Genomic DNA, 22,090 nt, shown 5'->3' on the forward strand with positions numbered 1-22,090 from the left:
TTTCTAAAAACAGTTCGAATCCTTTACCCAAAAACACATTGCCAAATAAATTCAATTCAAAATAATGCTAATAGTAATATAGAGAATTTAAGTTTTATTACAAAATTTTAAATCTTAATTCTCACCCAGTACGAGTTCCCATTGATCATTTCCTAATGATCTTTCTGGCACAACTTCGAGTTCTAACATATTTGCAAAATTAAGCAGGCCTTTTTAACGTTCAATTGCAAAATGAGTCAATAAAGCCCATTTCAAACATCTGTAAAACGGTTGACTATAAATAACACGTCTTTATCATCCTTCTTTGTGTATTTTCCTATGACGCCATCTTCCAATTACATAATAGCTTTCGCACAATATCAGCGACATGCGCATTGCTTGTAAGAACAATAACTTCCGTTCGTGGTTCTTTTTCACGTTGATGATTTCAATCTGGTTACAATTCTTGATATCCAAACCACAGTAGCCTATTCAAGAACCAGGTTTCTCAAAGTATTTCTTGCAGCACTTCATTGGAGGCAGTAACTAATAGACATATGATACCCAGAGTATAAGAGTTTCACGGAAGTTCAAACGAAAACCCAAAATGTCAGCTGATTTAAGTCTTCTCAACCACGCCCCACTGTTTGATCACGTGACAAATGTATTAACTTAAAAATAAAAGCTTTAGTTTTTTGTTCTGCGACAATTTTCATCAGAGTATATTGTTTATAAAATTAGTGATCTGAACATGAAAGGCACATTAAAAATATTTCTTAAAACTAGTGTCAATCAGTGAAAATGGTTAGTTTTAATTAATAAACATTACGTCATGGTTTGTTATGTCTCTTCTGCCATCTATTGACATTTTCAAAAACGTTTCTCTATTGTGTAATATGTTTGTTAAATTGTCTACGAAGACTCTCGAACAAGAAAAAAATATAAATATATAATAATGGAACTCAAAACAAATAGATCTCTATCCATAACAAAAGCAAATACCAAAACATTTTTGGAATGAATAAAATTATGAAACTTTTCGTCGTGCTAATTTTAAAAATTGTGAATATATTATATTATAATTGTTTTTTTTACACTAATCATGTAAATGATTTACCACATTTTCAGTGACAGTATAATTTATTATCGTCAAAGAAGTGACAACAATCGTTGTAACTAAATAAATTAATATTAGATGTTTTTAATATTGTAATTTGTTGACTAGAAATTTGTTTTCTTTGATAGACAGGTTAGGCAGAGTATTCATGATGAAACTTTGTAGAATGGACGGTAGAGGTTTGTCTTCTTTGAAGATGAGCACAAAGCTACTCGATGGGCTATCTGTGCTCTGCTTACCATAGGGACTGAAACTCAGTTTCTAACATTGTAAGTCTGTAGCTGGAGGAAGATGTGTGTTGTGTTTTTGATGATCTAATGTGACGTTAAGTGTATATTAGTCTTGGAACTCTCTAGCACAAAGCTTAGATATATAAAAGGGTCAATGAAGACTCAACAACAGTAAAGTCAGTTGAGATAAAATATAGTTAGTTTAGAAAAAAAAAGTGTTTTGTTTGTTTGTTTTTTTAGTGTTTCATATCACAACTATTTATCACCACCAACTTTTTGGCTCCTCTTTTACCAACGAATAGTGGGAATGACCATCACATTATAATGCCCCCACGGCTGAAAGAGCAAACATGTTTAGTGCGACGGGAATTCGAACGTTAAGAGAAGGAAACAGAGCAATCTGGGACATAGCGTGTGTGTGTTTTCTTATAGCAAAGCCACATCGGACCATCCCCACCGAGGGGAATCGAACCCCTGATTTTAGGGTTGAGGGAGAGTAAAATAGCTTGTTTATGGTGTTTGTACATTTTCAATGTTACACATATTATTTAAAAAACGTATATATGTATACACATATATATATTTACAGAAGCTTAAATAAGTTTTGTGTGCACTGCCGAATAACTTGACATCAAGTGTACTACCAACTTGACAAATTTAATGTGTGCGCTTAATTTGCAAAATAAAATATAAAATTCTAAAATATAAACATTCTTATTAACAGTTGTTTCGCCTCACGACAAATAAATTATACTTCTAAAATGCGGTCAATCCCTCTATTCGTTAGTAAAAGTTTATTTGTTTGTTTTTCTTATAGCAAAACCACATCGGGCTATTTGCTGAGCCAACCGAGGGGAATCGAACCCCTGATTTTAGCGTTGTAAATCCGGAGACTTACCGCTGTACTAGCGGGAGGCACTGTTAGTAAAAGAGTAGCCCAAAAGTTGGTGGTGGGTGGTGATGACTAGCTGCGTTCCATCTAGCCTTACACTGTTAAATTAGGGACGGCTAGCGCAAATAACCCTCCTGTAGCTTTGTGCGAAATTCAAAAACAAACAAGCAAATACATTGCTAAATTATGGTCGGCTAACGTAGATAGCCCTTATATAGCTTAGCACGAAATTCAAAACAAAGAAACTGATTTTTATATTTCTCCAGTAGCTCAAAATAAAAATAAGGTACTAATTTTTTAATTATTTTTTCTTTTTCTTTACTTCGGAGAGCTGTCACCTTCCTACGACTGTCTGCAGGAAGTGAAGGGTGATATAGGTGTGGGACATTGTCGGCTTAAGCACCATATCTCGTTCTCCTAGTTTCTATTTTCATATTTTTATTTTTATTGCTGTTCCTTTAGTTTATTTTATTTCTTTATGTGAGACTGGCGAATGGTGGTTAAGGCTGATAAACGGTGTATCCCCACCGCACTGTGGGTCCTATTTCCCTAGATCACCTCCAAAGTCTAGGGTACATTTTATATCCCATATTATAGCTTGTACCTTGGGATATTTGTAATTTTTGCAGGGTTTTGTTATTTTTGTTTCGGCTTGTTTTGGGTTATACCAAACTAATATAATAAGTCAGTGTGTGTGTGTGCGTGTGTGTTTTCTTAGAGCAAAGTCACATTGGGCTATCTGCTGAGCCCACCGAATTAGTCAGAGGTTTGTATTTGCCATTTTTAACGCAGTCCTTCTTTTTGATTAGGCCTGGCAAGGCCAAGTGGTTAAGGCACTCGACTCGTAATTCGAGGGTCGCGGGTTCGAGTCCCCGTCCCACCAAACATGCTCGCTGTTTAAGCCGTGGGGGCGTTATAATATAGGTCAATCCCACTATTCGTTGGTAAAAGAGTAGCCCAAGAGTTGGCGGTGGGTGGTGATGACTAGCTGCCTTCCCTCTAGTCTTAAACTGCAAAATTAGGGACGGCTAGCGCAGATAGCCCTCGTGTAGCTTTGTGCGAAATTAAAAACAAATCAATCTTTTTAATTTTGTTTTAATTTACTTAACTCTATCAGTATTAATGTTCTCTGAGTACATATATATATTGTTGTTGCTTTTAATTTGAAGGTTCTGTTAATATCCCTTCCTTAGTACAGCGGTAAGTCTACAGATTTACACGCAAAAATCACGGCCTCGATTCCCCTCGATGGGCTCAGCAGATAGCCCGATGTAGGTTTGCTATAAGAAAACACACATGCTCTGTTAATTGAAGAGATTTGTTTTTATTATTTAAGTTTAATATTGAAGGGCAAGTCAAAGGGAAACTTACCTTTATAAACAGGTCATAAAGGAGCAACGAAAGTACATACGTTTTATTTTTATGTTCAAATGGGTTCAGAAAACATACACTGACATAGTAATCTAATATAAATCAACTTAATGACTCGAACGAAGTCAGGTACTTTGGGTAATAATTAATAACTGTACTTAGCTAACCACACAGGCCATTAAACATTACAATGGTTGATATCCCTTTGCCACAACTTTTCGGTAAGTTGTTAATCTGTCACCGAAATTTAAAATTTGTGAATTAATTTGTTTTCAATACTTCAACATTGGTAGTAGAACGTGTGGAATTTCACATCTGTAGCTCATGACTTCTACTATTTTTTCTGTTTACGTATTAGCTTATCGTGTTATAGTGTCTGATGGGTTAGTTTATTTCAAATAATACTTCTCTTCTTCCCATGTACATGGTACACAATTTTTTTGGCCGCAATGAGGTAGCTCTAACTTTTGTAGCAGCATTATAAACGTTCACTTAAGACAGAGAACGTTTGAACTACATAGAGTTGTTTACTACTTTTTCTAGAAGTACAGATATCGTCTGTAACTGATTCACGTAAGCTCAAACTTTTCTGTTTATTTGTACATAAAAAAAAAAACTTTCTTGTGTGCAGGTTAATTTTTCCTTTTCATTGCAATTATTATTGGGCCAGCATGGCCAAGTAGTTGGGTTGTCCAAACTATGAATCCGAAAATTCATAGCTTGCAACTCACTTCTGCCCAAACATGTTATGTATTTTGAAACCATGGGTGCTCTAAAAGTGTGATTTTCAGATTCCACTATTCGGTAAGAAACGTGTAACCCGTAACGGATTTACAGTTGTATATTTATTTTACTGCCTAAGTTTGTTTCATAAGTTTTCCTTTTTTGCATGTGATGTATATTCTTGACTGTGTATTGCGCAAGTACCGCCTGTTCTCAAAATTTGTAGAAATATTTAAAGTGAAAAGCAACAATACTTGTTTGAGGAAAGCGCGCGAGAACATTATTGAAAATCCTAGAGTATCGAGTAATTGATATATGTAAAACCCGACGCGCCGAGACACAGAAGGGAGTTAATTGTTGGATAGCTACAGTCAGTACACTATAGGCGTAGGAAGGTATAATTGTCATTAATATCTATTAATCATAAAAGTACAAAATTTGACCAAAAAAGTTATAGATTTCGAACACTGCCAACCGTTTAACTTCAGTGAACTATCTCGGACATTATTTTCTCAACGAGGATATTAAATATCTATCTCGCCTGAAGAAGTGAACTTATAAAGGTGTGAGGCTAGCCAAAAGAGACGTCGTTATAGAGGCTAACCTAGCTAACTTAACACTCCTACGAAAAGTGGGGCCTAATAGGCCCCAGAGCAACTTGAAAGGTTATTAATATTAGGCCCCACTTTTCGTAGGAGTGTTAAGCAAGGTGTGTGACAATATTCAATCAGCTTTAACTTACTCGTCGTGGACCTGGATTGTCGATAAAATATTTAGTTCCAGACCGAATATAAGATTCAGTGTTGTCTGTAAATTTGTAAAACTGTTATACTTACATCATCATTTGTAATAACTATTAATAATAACCGTTATTATAAATTATATTGTTTTTATGTTTGTATATTAAAATATATATTGGTGTTAAAAGAGAATATTGTGTGTATCAATCTTGTTGGCAAATGACATAATTTAATACATTAACATTTAATTAACTACTAAGCTCAAATTAAAATTGCTGTTATTTGAAACAGTAATACGTAATGTAAGCAGCATAATATAAATTGGAGATTCGTCTGAAATAAGTAATTATACGCAACAAGCCCAAGAATTAGTGCTTGGTGGTGTTGATTAGTTCCCAGTTCAAAACTTGGGTCCATGTTTAGCTTTGCACGAAATTCAGAAAAAAAGAACCAGTTAATAACTCATACAGATTCTTTCACCTTGGTTATCGCAGCCTATTTATAGTAACCCACAAAGAATGTATTGGGTTGAGGAATAATTCGTGAGCGTTTTTTCAAGTTAAAAAAATATATTCATAAATGAAACGCTTTCGCAAATTATTTCATGTCATTTGGTAGATAATTTTTTGCTCTAATAGATGGTGTGTTTGATTTTCATATGTCTTTAATTTTTGCTTTCATTTTCAGCTCATTAAATGGAATGTCAAGTGGACAAAATCGAGCATTTTCGACACCATCTGCTTTTCGCATTTAATTTCTTGCAATTTCGTTTACAACAATGCATACTATATACCTAGGTATTACATGAAATAAAGTATCATAATAAATGTTTTGGGTGTAATGTGTTCATGCATTGAAGTATTGTATAGTCTTGCATGTAATGCTTGAATGAAATTATTTAAAAACGCTCACGAATTATTCCTCAACCTAATAGAATACAAAAAAGTATGGATTATATTTTAAGTTTGACTGTTACGATCTTGTAAACTATTGCAGGTTTTCTTGTTTTGAATTCAGTTTTCATTTTTAAAGATTTTAGATTTAGCATACTAGTGTGATGTACTTCATGTAGGTTCAGAATGTTAAATTAAAAATGAACATTTTACACATCAAAAGTTATTTTTTTAAAAGAGAAAATGTTAAATTTAATCGTAAATTCCCAGAATTTAAAATTTAAATCTATGATATACAAACAATTTTCAACTTGAGTAGCAATCTTAAGGGTTTGGAAAAGTTATGGATTTCCTAGATCTGTCACGGATATTTTTCACTAGTGGTATAGCGGTATGTCTGTGGACTTTCACCGCAAAAACCAGGTTCTGATACCTGTGGTGTTGATATGTGTTTAAAAGTAAACAATATATTAATTGGAGCAGTGAGCTATATTTCATACGTAGAGATATAACATCTTATCATGTGTATTATACTTCAACGTATTGCAGTTTTATGGCAAAACGGTTCGATTAAACGTAAGCAATGAATTCATTGGGCAAAAAAACCCTAATTTCTTATGAAAAAAAAGATACGCTGACATTTTGGCTACAAAAATAATCTGATACGATTGATATATGTAATTTAGTCGTGTCTAATACTTTTAACTATATATATATATAGTTCAAATATGTTTTAATTCTTTCCTATGGTTTTTTCTTGCCTTTCTTTTTAGTTCAATGCTGAAGGCAAGATATGTTTTTTAAGTGTTAAGTATAAAGATACCATTAATTAAACTTGCTTTTTTTAATAATAGTTCAGTTTCTCTTTTTTATATAAGTGTCTTTTGAAAGAGCAGGCTTAGTGTACAAAGTAAAAATAAAATTAGTCGGTTTGAAACACATTTGACTCATCCATCCATATGTATTAGTTAAGGATATATCACACAATGAATAGATGATATTTTTATAAGTTGTTATGTAGTACGCTAGATGGCAGCAGTTACATAGTCACCGAGATTAATGCCAACGTGAGATTAGTATTGAGTAAATATCTCAGTTTAAAAAAACAACAAACATTCCTAACGAATTACCTCAATCAATGTGCGTTTTAATTACTCACCTTATAATCCATACTAATTATCATAAAAATCTAAATACATTTCAATTAAAAGGGCTCTATCTATTGCGATAAAACGTTTCGTTTTTCTTCTTGTAAAATGTCCTTCAGCGATAAGTCTAAGGCTTATAACACTAAAAAATCAGGTTTCGATACCTGCAGTGAGTAAAACAAACATCGAACAAAGCTCTTGTAAAAATGTTACATGCTAACTAAATATTACTTGCGGAAAACTAACTATATGAATTTGTTGACATCAAGATAATAAATAAGTATAAACTGATTCAGAAACATACAAGGAAAGAAATATCATTTGAAAAAAATTGGTTTACTGTTTTCTGGCGCAAAGCGACTAGGCTATCTGTGAAAAACTGATTAAACTTTTTAGTAAAAACAAACACGTTTTTGCTGATATTATTTTCTGTTACAGATTACATAGGTCCCACTGTTTTCAATGTTGTTCTCTCAGAACCAAAATACACCTAGAAAAATTTATTTTATTTTACGTTATTTATTTGTTACTCACTTTGTCTTTAATTACGATGTGTTTCTATGTTTTCTTATAGCAAAACCACATCGGGGTATTTGCTGTGTCCATCGAGGGAAATCGAAACCCTGGTTTTAGCATTGTAATTCCAAAGAATTACCGCTGTCCCATCTGGGACATTTAATCTTAATGAGCTCCCTAGCGACTCAGTGGCAACTCTAAAGATTTCGAACGCTACAACTGGGTTTCGATACCTGTGAATGCGCTCAACAACAAAATAATCGTGATAAATTGATGGAGTTTGAAATATGCATCAACATAAATTTTCAAATCTTTATTATAAAAGTATTAAACCTTTGTGGCTTAAATGAATATTTAGGCTGCTGTTGTTATACATATATATACAGAGAGAGAACAACTGATTCATTGAACTGCTGACCGAACGAAGTGAAGGCCGTGAGTTTAAGTAATGTTTAGAGAACTATATAGGTAAGGATGTTTAGTTATTTTTAACACCACCTTGTAATAATTATTTTAAAAAGATGTAAGTTGAAATAAAGGTGATTTATTTCTACTACAATAATATTTTGCTTATTTTTGGGGGCAATTTACCTTATCTTAGACCTCCTTATAATGTTTAAAATGATAGGATTTGGGGGTTTACAGCTGTAGAAACGCAGGGTGATTTATTTTCAGATTATTTCATATCTAAATAGTATGGATAACTATCTTCGCATAGTTGGCTGCAGACAGCGAAAAGCAGTAGGAGTTGAGACGTTGTGGGTTTAAGCATTCAACTCCTAACCTTTAACTGATTTTTCTTTAGTTGTTGGCTAGTTAGACGTCAGCGGCCGGATCTTTTGTTTGATAGTTGAAATATCCACTACGTGTTTGGTTGGTATAGCCACAGACTCTTTAGGCTATGAGCTGATGATGATGACAAAGAGTGATAATGAAAAATATTTTTAATTTTTTTACCTTCATTATGAACGTGTTTGACTTGTATTAATTTCGTTAATTGCCGATTTACAACTAACATATGTTATAGCATATGTTATGAATGACGGATATATATAAATATATTCTTTTGAATGGTTCGTTTTTTAGTTTTTGTTTGTTTTCGAATTTCGCACAAAGCTACATCAGGACTATATGCGCTAGCCATCCCTAATTTAGCATTGTAAGACTAGAGGGAAGGCAGCTAGTCATCGCCGCCCACCGCCAACTCTTGGGCTACTCTTTTACCAACTAATAGTGGGATTGACCGTAACATTATAATGTCCCCACGGCTAAAAGGGCGGACATGTTTGGTGCGACGGGGATTCGAACCCGCGACCCTCGGATTACGAGTCGAGTACCTTACCCACCTGTTTTTTTTTTAAGTTAGATTAAACTATTGTCAAAAATCACTGAAAATATTAAAATACATAACACTTTTATACTTCCTCGATGTTTCTGGTTTGTGTGCCTTTCAAATTTAGCATTATACAAATACACGTACACACATAACTCGTCGTAATACATAACTAAAATCAAATAACTCATGCTTCCTCCGTTTCTTTTGGCCCGGTGCCTATGATGTTTGTAATTTCAGAAGAGTTATAGTGTGACAACAATCCCACTATTCTAAAAAATAGCTCAAGAGCTGGCGGTGGGTGCTGCCGGCAAGTTGCCTTCAGTGTTGTCGCCAGTTCATACGGGCTACTATGAGTCCAGTGATTGGGATGCCGGTCTGTGGAGTTGAAGTTCTATAGTTAGCACCTCATTGGTGTAGTTTGGGACCATGAGTGTGTTACAAGAGTGACAGCTAAATCGATCCATTAAGAGCAACCAATTAGTTGGAACTGTGTGATGTTAACTAGCTGACTGTACTTGTTTATCACTTCAATATTAGGAATGGTTAACAGAGATAGCCCCTGTATAGTCTTGAGGGCCTTCAAAAGTGTTCTGATTCAAGAGTAAATAAAACCAAAACTAAGAACAACAAATATTTTTATTTCTTGCTGTTGAAGTTCGTATGTCATGTTTTGTTGTAGCCTATAGAGTACATAATTTTGCTCGTGATTCATTGCTTGCGTCACTGTAGTACAAAATGCAACGTTAAGCTTAACTTATATGATATCGTTTTAGTGTCTGCTGACTGACTGATAGACAAAACAAAAATATATAATGGTGCGAGTGGTTAAAACAAACTGCCCCTTCAGGCTATCTTAGGCCCTCTTTCGGGAAAATAATTTAATATGGTCAAGTGGTTTTATTTTATTTAAGTGAAATTGTTATTTATGCAACTGTTTCATTTGTTTAGTGATTCGTTCTCCTGTCTTGTTGAAGATAATGACACGAGATAGCTCTTTTTTTTTCACATAATTCTTGTTGGATGACATTTTCAATTTGCTTTTCATGAATAGTGTTCCAGTAAGATATTTTTGTTGAATGACTTTCCAGTTTCGAACCTTGATTAATGTCTTTCCACAAATTCGTCGTTTCAATAACTCGTTTATGATTATTATTCCAGTACCCAACTCAGGTGAGTGTCGTTCCAGAAACGTACTACTGAGTGCTATTCCCAGTTAACAAATGATGGTGGGTATCATTCCAATACCAGATCCTGGTAGGAAGTGGTGTCACTTCAGTAACTGATATGAGTCGCTTTTATTCCAGTAACTTGTCATCATGAGTGTTATTCAAGTTACTAGTCCTGATGTGTGTTGACTAGCTAATTTGTCCCAATTAGTGATATTAAGGTAACTATTTCGGATGAGTACCATTCAAGTAACTGGTCCTAATGAGTGTTATTCAAATAATTGGTCCTAGTGAGTGTTATTCAGTAATGAGTGCAAATGGTTGTTATGTTCTACATTACTCTAGTGAATACCATTTACGTGACTGGTCACGATAGGTATTATTCTAGTAAATGACCTAAGTAGGTGTCGCTTCACTAATTGATTTTTGTTAAGGGTCATTTTAGTACCAAATCCTGATAGATGTTATTTTAATATAATAATTGGTTTTGGTACATACTAATCCAATAAGTGGTCTTAGTTGGTGCCATTATAATAACTGTTCCTGGCCGATGTTATTCTAGTAAATGTCGTCACTGGGAATCATTCCAATACCTGTTGTTGGTGGTTGTCGTTCTAACACTTAGAGCTTTAAAAGGTAACATAACTTAGAATTATTTCTAAAAATATCACTACTTTTTTTCAGTGTCCTGATGGTCGAGACTTCAATTTCCTTTCATTAAAATATCAACTATCAACTTATTAGTTAGTTCTATAAGTATCATTGGAGAGGTTAAACATAATGCTCATTTCTTTATATGCGGAGATACTTTTGATAAATTATTCGTAAATACAGACTTTATTTGTATACTTCAAATGCATCTCATTTTACAACTTACGTAGTGTTAACCACTGATTTACTATAAGTTACTTTACATAAAATTCTCACTTTGATTTACAAACAAACTTTGCCGACTGTTAAATACAGTAGGCCCGGCATGGCCAGGTGGTTATAAGGCACTCGACTCGTACTCTTAGGGTCGCGGGTTCGAATCTCCATCACACCAACTAGCTCGCCCTTTAAGCCGTGGGGACGTTATAATGTGACGGTCAATCCCACTATTTGTTGATAAAAGAGTAGCCCAAGAGTTGGCGATGACTAGCTGCTTTCCCTCTTGTCTTACACTGCAAAATTAGGGACGGCTAGCACAGATAGCCCTCGTGTAGCTTTGCGCGAAATTCCAAACAAACCAAACCAAAATACATACAGCATGCCACTTTGAAATCACACAGCTATATAAACCCGTCATTTGACAGAAGCGTGTGTCTACGCCCGCTTATACCCGGGGAACGCTTTGCCCATTGTCATCAAACCGGGGGAGGGACATATCAACCCTCTGTGTCCCCGCGTCTTCCCTGTTCTTTAAACGAATCCGTCAGTTAGTGTTCGTATAAACGAACAGGTAATTTCTGGGATTATTACATATCGGACTTCATTTTGAATCCACCTTGAAATCACATATTTGTATTTGTACAAACTAATAGGTATTTTCTGGTGTTGTGTAATTAACCCTAGTACACACACTCAAAAAATTACGTTGCCCACACTGGGGGTCGTTTTTGACCCCCACCAAAAATATTAACAAAAAATTTATTTTCATATAAGCAAAGCATAAATTTGGACAAAATATTTATTCTATACAATTTATGCATACACTCTGGGTAACTTTATGGTCATTGCAAGCCATTTTACAACATTTGATACACTTTGAAGAAGTCTTTTTCCTTGAATTACGTGCGCATATTTGACACCATTTCCTAACGTTCTCTTCAGCAACTTTTTGTCTTTTTTGGAGGGATCACTTCATTTGTATCTTCTTCAGGCAATAATTCATCAGTAAGCAACTTCAGAAATTCACGTCTTGCTCTTTTTTGGTACTTTGATGCGAATTCTGGATGGCGCTGGCGATAGCGAAGGTAAGCATTGTATGCGGCAGCATCAAGAATGTTATAAAATAGTGCCATTGGCCACCTTCTGGTCTCTTTTTGTGGAAAAGAATCTAACTATTTGGTCTAGTGTATCGACTCCTCCTTTGTTGGAGTTATAGTATGATATTATTTCAGGTTTTCCTGATTCATCATCGATTGAGGGCTCTCTATGCAACGTAGATAAGAATATTCTAGAATGCTCGAGAACGTTTATAGAGTGTTCTAGAATGTTCTAGAACACAAAATTTCATATCAATATATTATTTGATTGTTTACCAGACATGTAATTGAGTTTTTTAAATGGGGGTCAAAAATGACCCCTAATGTGGAAAACGTGAATTTCGACATTAGACAAGTGGTGTAATACCCCATTTGCATAAAATACATGTTAAACGTATTAGTATAGTATATTATTAGTATAGATTAAATTAGGTACATTTTTAGGCCCGGAAGTCACACCTTTGATATTTCTATAACAACTTAAACACAAGTGGGCCCATTTTTTGACCCCCACCGTGTGTATGAGGGTTAATATAGGTGTAGTATGAAGTTTAGACTAAACGGTGCAGGTGAAAATACATTTCGTTCGTTTCATTTGTTCTGATCTGTATTTTGTATAAATACGATGTAACCTGTCAAAAACAAAAAATAATTTCACAAAATGAATAGAGATTTTTAAGATACACACCTATATAATATACACCCATACACTTATTACATTTGAACGGAATAGATACAAATAACAGCTGGTCAGCTGCTGGGAATATTGTAGGAGCAATCGCATGGAAAAAAAAATACATTTGTTGATCGACCGGAAACAGCGTATGTTAATGTCCTGCAGTACAGCTAGTTAGATTAACAATCCGATGAATTCTGTGTTATTGTATTAGGTTTATCAAGATCGTGAGAAAGTACAACTTTTACTACAGTCAGCCTTTGAGGTTGGACTCGTTCTTTATACGATAGCTTTGGCTAATAAATTACAATCTTGAACACCTGTTTAATTTAAATGCTATCACTAGGGCTGGTGAGAAAGTTTTGTTTTTTGACAAAGCATTGTTTGTTAATTATTATTATAATTAACAAAAAGAAAGGGTTTAATGTATAATCTCTAAATATGCTAACAGATGCCAGCTAGATTGTACACCAACTATTGCTATCACAAAAGGTATGAATGAAAAGCAAGTCAAATGTACATGGTTCTCTATAACTGTGTATACGTCCAAATGTACATGGTTCTCTATAACTGTGTATATGTCCAAATGGAAGTGTTCTACATGGATACACCCATTTGATGCTAGTTTTTCCTAATTTAGTAGTGTAAGACTAGAGGGAAGGTAGCTAGTCAGCACCACCCACCGCCAACTCTTGGACTACTCTTTTACCAACGAAAGGTAGGATTGACCGTAACATTACAAAAACCCCACAGCTGAAAGTGCGAGGATATTTAGTGTGACGGGGATTCAAGCCCGTGACCCTCAGATTGAGAGTCGAGCACCCTAACCACCTGGCCATGCGGGGTCCTTATTCTTCGTCGAAGAGAGCTGTTGACGTAAATCCAGCTTATGTTTAATTTCACTGTTATTATCTGCCCACTTTTAACATAAGTTTAGAGTTTACAGGGTTGTACAGACTATTTTAATTATTCATAATCAACTCCAGGGCAGAGTCCATGAATAATAAGTCTTCAGAAAATTTTACAATAGAAATTAGTCCACGTGGGATTATTTTAAAAAACTGAGTGTAATAACGATGATAAATATGGTAAAGTTTATTAATACATATTGTTTCTAAATACCGTGAAAACTTTTATGATTAATATATAGCTAGATAAATTCATGTGGTTAACATAAGATTAAAAATATGGATAATTAATATAGAAAATGGAGTTGATGATGAATTATTATAAGGTCAAAGATTTTTAATAAATAATTTGAAGACTGGGAAGATAGCGATTAACAACAAGAAAGATTATTCGAGCATTACCAGAAATGCATTGTTATTAAGATAAAGTTAACGGAGGCACTCTATATATATATCCTAAAGGCACGGAAGTTCTCAGATGATCTAAGAGTGAAAAAGTGAATGCAAATATAAAATAAAAAAGGTTATTCTGGCGTTTGTTTCTTTGATTGGTTGGTTGGTTGATTGAAATTAAGCACAAAGCTACACAATGGGCTATCTGTGCTCTGCTCATCACGGGTATCGAAACCCAGTTTCTAGCGGTGTGAGTGCGCAGACATACTGCTGTGCCCCTAGGGGGTACGTTTGTTTGAAGTTAGTCACAAAACTACATGAGAAGCTATCTCAGCTCTGCTCACCACAGATACTGAAATCCGGATGCTAGCTAGGTGATTCTGCTGTGCCACTGGTTTCGTTTTTTGTTTGTTTTGAATTTCGCGCAAAGCTACACGAGGCTATCTGCGCTAGCCATCCCTAATTTTGTAGTGTAGGACTAGAAGGAAGACAGCTAGTTATCACCACACACCGCCAACTCTTGGGCTACTCTTTTACCAATCCAAGTTTCAGGCATAGGGGCGAGCATGTTTGGTGTGACGGGGATTCGAACTCACGGCCCTCAGATTACGAATCGAATGCCTTAACCATCTGGCCATGCCGGGCCTCTTTGCCACTGGAGGACTTATCCTGGAGTTACTAAAATAACGTATAGTTAACAATGTTGGTGGATAACCCAATACATAAAGAGCTAATAAACATGAAGAGTGTTCATCGATTAACCTCGAAACAGACAACACGAGAATTCGGAAAAATATATTACTTTCTAAACTTAGGTTTGATGAATATTTCTAAATGAATAAAAAAAAAACGCGTTTGGGTTATTTGTTATTATGCATAAAGCTAGCTAAACAATGGATTATCTGTCTTTTGCATATCACGGGTATCGAAATCCGAATTTTAGCCTTCGGGCTTACCGATAAGACAGTGGGAGACACAAAAAATAGAAAACCTCACAATAATTAAAGATTAGGCCCGGCAGGGACAGGTGGTTGGGCGCTCGTCTCGTAATCTGAGGGTCACGGGTTCGAATCCTCGTTGCACCAAACATGCTCGTCCTTCAGCCGCGGGGACGTTCTAATTTTTACGGTTAGTCCCACTATTCGTTGGTGAACGAGTAGCCCAAGAGTTGGTAGTGGGTTGGTGATTACTAGCTAGCTTCCTTCTTGTCTTACACTGCTACATTAGGGCCGGCTAACGCAGATAATCATCGTGTAGCTTCGCGCGAAATTAATTATTATACTTGATTATCTAAAATTTTTATAGATATGAAGCATAACTTCAGACTCTTGTTTTTCAATCAAACATGAAAATTTAGATAGTGTTAAATTTAGCTGGATACCCAATATTCTTGTAAATAATAATTTTTAAGTTCCCTGTAAATTAACCTCTTTGGTTATAAATTGTGCTTAAAATTACCCGCGATTTTTGTAAACATTTGTAATAAAATTCATTTTTCTACAACACTGTCATCGTATCTAGATATTCTTCTAACACGACAAAATATCAAAAGAATAAGTAGAACAAACAATGATGACGGACAAAAGTAATAGAATCACTAATAAATCCGCCCCCTGCCGTTGAGCTCGTGCAAAATCTGGACTGTCTCGTGAACTGTTTGTGTGCTTATTATACTTGAATCTTCCGATTCATTTGCTCCTTTCATGTTATTATTCGCGTGACAGGCAATTAGCACCTTACTTTGGAGAGCGTCATTCAGGACATGCGCACGTGCAACCCCCCTGCTGAATCTCGTATAACGCATGTCTTTCAAATGAACTGTTGATGCCCAGAGGCCAGTTTCCATTTGGGTCTAAATCTATTCATACTTTTATGTTGTAATCACATAAAGTTATGGACATGTGCAGCATTATACTGCACAGAGTGTGTATTAAATAATGATATAGATTTTTTTACTTGCAAGTAATGGTTCCTGTCACATGTCAAATTAATTTATGACGAAATCAAACAAGCCAGTTAGGTTACATATACTGCCTGAAAGAAAAAAAAAAACATTGTAAATATTGGCATTTGTTTTTAGACAACATCCTACTACCTAGTTAGGTGTTATAAATAGAATAACTTTTAGAATATTTCATAGTTATTTGTGTATTTAATCTTTTAAAAAGAATCATAATGCCAGCGTAACAACAGGCAGGGCGATCAAAATACACAACACCATAATGACGTGAGTTTGTTTGTTTTGGAATTTCGCACAAAGCTACACGAGGGCTATCTTCGCTAGCCGTCCTTAATTTAGCAGTGTAAGACTAGAGGGAAGGCAGCTAGTAATCACCACCCACCGCCAACTCTTGGGCTACTCTTTTACCAACGAAAAGTGGGATTGACCGTCACATTATAACGCCCCCACGGCTGGGAGGGCGAGCATGTTTGGCGCGACTCGGGCGCGAACCCGCGACCCTCAGATTACGAAGCGCGCGCCTACGCGCTTGGCCATGCCGGGCCAATGACGTGAGAGACACGAAAGAGCACGTGAATATTTACCACTTGTCAGCAGCTGTGGTTAAAATAAAATGAAATTTTAACGGAGAACTTTAACGATGGAAAATATTATTTATTTATTTATAACTGAAAGAGATACATGTGAAAACGTTCACTCCTTCACACATTTCCAGCAGAGCTATAGCTATGTTACCTTACCAGTCTGTAAATATACAATTTAAATTTGTTGATTTGATGGAAAACTGAACTATTATCAATACACAGGCATTAAATATGCTTGCCCTTTCAGCCGTGGAAGCGTTATAATATAGGTCAATCCCACTATTCGTTGGTAAAAGAGTAGCCCAAGAGTTGGCGGTGGTGGGTGATGGCTAGCTACCTTCCTTCTAGTCTTACACTACAAAATTAGGGACGGCTAGTGCAGATAGCCCTCGTGTAGCTTTGTGCGAAATTCAAAAGCAAAACAAACAAATCAATACACAGTGTACAGAATACATGGAACTATTTTGTTACATCATCGCATTTAGCGTCTTACTATCCAGCTTCCATGACATATTTCCAATTAAAATTAATGACTTCATATACTGTTATATTTTACAAAACAACTGACGTCAACTCCAATAATTTTATTTTTATATGGTGGACTTTAAATAAGAATCAGTACCTAACTATTAATTAGAATCTGTAAAATAACAGTAGAATCGCAGATTTTAGTTAATGAAAATAACATGAAAGGTGTGTGTGTATATGTAAGGAACTGAAAATACAAAACTGGATGTAGTACTAAAAATACTAACCTTTACTATACACGAAACATAAAATCAAAATGTACACACCTTACACTAAACCGGTTGGTGTTATAATGAGAAAAATTTCACACACACACACACCCAAAAAAAAAAGAAAAACTGGTCGACTTTGTTAAACGGAGACAAACTAAATAAAACGAAACTTTAAAACACCAATGGACTGATTTTAAAATGTGAGAAACAACAATGAACAAGACTTGGAAAGGTGTAAACTGGCTGGCTGGTTAACTTTAAGATGAGAAAAACTACAATGAACAAGACTTGGAAAAGCGTAAACTAGCTGGCTGGTTAACTTTAAGATGAGAAAAACTACAATGAACAAGACTTGGAAAGGTGTAAACTGGCTGGCTGGTTAACTTTAAGATGAGAAAAACTACAATGAACAAGACTTGGAAAAGCGTAAACTAGCTGGCTGGTTAACTTTAAGATGAGAAAAACTACAATGAACAAGACTTGGAAAGGTGTAAACTGGCTGGCTGGTTAACTTTAAGATCAGAAAAACTACAATGAACAAGACTTGGAAAGGTGTAAACTGGCTGGCTGGTTAACTTTAAGATCAGAAAAACTACAATGAACAAGACTTGGAAAGGTGTAAACTGGCTGGCTGGTTAACTTTAAGATTAGAAAAACTACAATGAACAAGACTTGGAAAGGTGTAAACTGGCTGGCTGGTTAACTTTAAGATTAGAAAAACTACAATGAACAAGACTTGGAAAGGTGTAAACTGGCTGGCTGGTTAACTTTAAGATGAGAAAAACTACAATGAACAAGACTTGGAAAAGCGTAAACTAGCTGGCTGGTTAACTTTAAGATGAGAAAAACTACAATGAACAAGACTTGGAAAGGTGTAAACTGGCTGGCTGGTTAACTTTAAGATGAGAAAAACTACAATGAACAAGACTTGGAAAGGTGTAAACTGGCTGGCTGGTTAACTTTAAGATTAGAAAAACTACAATGAACAAGACTTGGAAAGGTGTAAACTGGCTGGCTGGTTAACTTTAAGATCAGAAAAACTACAATGAACAAGACTTGGAAAAGCGTAAACTAGCTGGCTGGTTAACTTTAAGATTAGAAAAACTACAATGAACAAGACTTGGAAAGGTGTAAACTGGCTGGCTGGTTAACTTTAAGATCAGAAAAACTACAATGAACAAGACTTGGAAAAGCGTAAACTAGCTGGCTGGTTAACTTTAAGTTTAAAAAAATGTACAGAAAACAAAAGTTAGAAACATACCGACTTCTTTTTAAGATAAACAAAGAACGTAAAACGATTCTACTATTCGCGAACAGCTAAAAACTTAATTAAATAAGAAATAGAAAATCCACCAGCAAAAATTTAGATTCATAACATAATAATCACCTTATATTATCTTGTTACTTATGTGTGGCAATTATATTATCTTGTTACTTATGTGTGGCAATTATATTATCTTGTTACTTATGTGTGGCTAGCAATTATATTATCTTGTTACTTATGTGTGGCGGTTATACAGAGAGTGAATATTGCTGTTACTGTGCTGGTGATTTAGAAAAATTCTTGTTACAGAATCGAAATCATTTAATTTGTTCAAGTATCATAGAATAATAGTTGTCTAAAATAAGTACTTAAGCTTCTCAGAAATATTTAATTTCTTTGATTTTCTTAATTGGTTACTAAATTACAACCTTCAGTTATTGGTTGTTTTCTTATAAGTTTAATTAAAGGTTATTCATCACTCCATGAAAAATACACATCAAAACTAAAATGAAAATCTGCCACATTTCTTAGGACCTCACTTACCTTTATGTCAAATCCAGAAAGCGATACAATATTATCTTCCTTGTTCTAACTCACTAATCTGTTATCATCTTTAGAGAGTAACTTTGTAAAATAAGGAACAGCAGTATAAGGTCTATCTAACTCTGAGAACTTCTGAACGAAAGTAAAGAATGCGCTATGATGTGAAAACCACACAAAATTTCTCACATTCAGTACCGACGAGGCCTTTCTCTCAATACCAAGATTCGACAAGTTGGCTTGGCCCAGGTGCTATTTATATCATGAACTTTTATGAACAATGATTGTTATGGTGTGAACCAAGAATCGTTAAGCTGACTTGGTGTCCATAGACATTGTAGTGGTCTAGATCTTATTTATATAATTAGCTTTCATGACCAGCAACTGTGCACTAGATCAAGTAAGTAAATGTTGAAAATTGTTAATCCATCACGTAGACACGTAGTGTCACAATGTCATAAACTACAGTTTTTAATGGGCAAGTTTTCACTATAGTTCTTCTCTGTGGTATTTTCTTACAACCACATTCATTTGCATGTACAACGTCTTTTTCAAAACTATGGACTTTACATATGTAATTATTACATGGCTGTAACATTTTACCAAAAACGAAAACAGTCATTTACTGACAATTTTTGCTTTGTTTTTGAATTTCGTGTAAAGCTTCTCGAGGGCTATCTGTGCTAGCCGTCCCTAATTTAGCAGTGTGAGACTAGAGGAAAGACAGCTAGTCATCACCACCCACCGCTAACTCTTTTACCAATGAATAGTGGAATTGACCGTAACATTATAATGTCCCCACGGCTGAAAGGGCGACCATATTTGATGGGACTGTGATTCGAACCCGCGACCCTCGAATTACGAGTCGAGCGCCTTAACCACTTGGCCATGCCGGGCCACAAATTTTGGTTGTAGTTAAATTGTGTTGACCTCTTGCTTTCCCACTCTTAAATAAAACATATCACATGCCTTGACATTTTCAATGATTAGGTATCCATACACAGACCACAAACTAATTCGTTACTTTGTGAAATCAAGATAGGTAGAACATTGCAGGATAAACGCCATCTATGATTGTATTACTTCGTTTTGCAGAGTGAGGAATGATGCTTTCGTATGTTCACACGCAGAAGTTCTTTATTACACGTTGATCAATATTACGTATGTTAGTATTTCAAAAATGTACCATGTTAAAGGTTTCACAGTTTGTGAGATGCAAGAGGTGGTTATGGCTGATCATTAATTCAAAATTTAAAAATAAACATCAACAACAGAAAAGAGGATTTCCCACTTTGTAAAAAACCGTTGTTGAATAGTGCAGGTGGGATCGAGGTGGTATTTATTCACGTGACATTAAGGATAGCTGTGTTATTAGACCGACTTAGGTAGACTTTATCTGACGTGTCTAAAAGAAAGCGACGTTGTTTGTAGTTAAACATAAAGCTAGACAATGAGCCGTGTGTGTTGTGCCCACCAAGAACATCGAAATAAAGTGACAACAATGTAATCCATAATTATTACATTTATGAAGGTGTGTCCTCGCGCGGTAACATAATTGTGTTCTATTACGACTATTCCTTCTACACAGTAAATAACCATCGTATTTTGAAGTTTTTGTATGTTAGGGTATTAGTACATGTGTATCATTACAGGAGAGTGGTAATCTGAAACGTCATTTAAAAAAACAATACACATACACCAGTGATAATTCTCCGAATACATTTGTCTACTTCTATAGTCAGCAAAGTTTGAGTTGATCTCTAGCTATACATTAAAAAAAAACAAAAAAAAACTGCTAGACAATTTATTTATTTAGGTATGTCATCATCCGCTAACACTAAAAACTGTAGTGTAGATTTTTGTAATAGAAAGTAACCAACTAAACATTTACTATTTTTTTTATCTCTAAACGATAATGAGGAACTTTTAAATTCAGTATAAATGGTTCATTGCTTCTGCAAATACCACACAGTCCTACTAATGTTTTAGTTGCATCGAATCCATTGTATACGCGGAGATAACTAAATTCTCTACCACCCTCCTGTTTTTGTTACAAATTTTGTTAAATCCATTGTGTTTTGAATTAATTAAATACTACTTTTTTATTTTACTGTTTTGATTATATCATCCATTGTGCTTTGAATGAAATGAATGTCATCCTGTCCTCCTCTGTTTCGGTTATATAATTTAATATGTAACTAAATCCTTAGCTTCTATTCTTCTACTTCTTCAGTGTTGACAAACCTCTTTCCTCTGTAGTTTGTACACTTATTTTCCTTTTTCTTATATGAGCAACTTTTCATTTTAATTTGTTATGTCCTCTTATCCTTCAGCACTGTTGTGAATATTAACCTTTCTTTACCCTGTATTCAGTAACGTACGATATTTCTACATGTTCTTGGTGTTCATAAGGTTATTCACATATCCTACTGTGTATGTTATTCTGTCGTATACATTATTCCTACATTGTAACCAAATAACCAGAGAGTGTAACTGAAGAACTTGTTAAAAAATAAAAATGTTATTAGCCACCAGAAACTTTTTTTTTTCAAATATCCAGCTATGTTTGTATGTGTGTGTATCTCCATTCAAGCGTATTTAAATTGTGTTTAGTTTAAAGACACTTATTCTCGTATCCTGCTGTGAACCATACTCTCACTTTTTTTTTTTCTACTGTCTTGGTCAAGTTATAAGACTGGCCTTAAATAATAGGGTAGAATGAAAAGATGGAAACTCTTGAAACTCCTTTATACATATGGCACTGTTCTAATGATGTGTGTGATGTGGCATTCTGGGAAAAATCTATGGATTTTAGAATTAAAATAATTCTTAAACAGAATTAGTTCTTGGTCATATTTAAACTGGCGATTGTTAACTGCAGCTACATAAACTTTAACCTTAGTTATTGGAACCAAAAAAAGACGGTGTCTTAAAATTACTTCTGCTT

General features: G+C 34.9%; 1 protein-coding gene across 10 annotated transcripts in view; it reads right to left on the reverse strand.

Annotated features, from left to right (window-relative positions):
• The window catches only part of LOC143239336 (phagosome assembly factor 1), a 103,977-nt gene that overhangs the window by 42,214 nt on the left and 39,673 nt on the right, over positions 1-22,090 (reverse strand). The window contains exon 1 of one of the 10 annotated variants that reach the window (XM_076480324.1): positions 126-540. The exons of 8 other annotated variants lie outside the window; for them this stretch is intronic. In XM_076480324.1, the coding sequence (XP_076336439.1) occupies positions 126-149 (24 nt within the window). In that variant the 5' untranslated portion in view covers positions 150-540. Of the gene's footprint in view, positions 1-125; positions 541-22,090 lie in introns of those variants that run through there. One more of the 10 variants, XM_076480315.1, reaches the window with a different exon arrangement.

This window comes from Tachypleus tridentatus, chromosome 13 (assembly GCF_004210375.1).
Source record: "Tachypleus tridentatus isolate NWPU-2018 chromosome 13, ASM421037v1, whole genome shotgun sequence".
NCBI classification, from domain to species: Eukaryota; Metazoa; Arthropoda; class Merostomata; order Xiphosura; family Limulidae; genus Tachypleus; species Tachypleus tridentatus.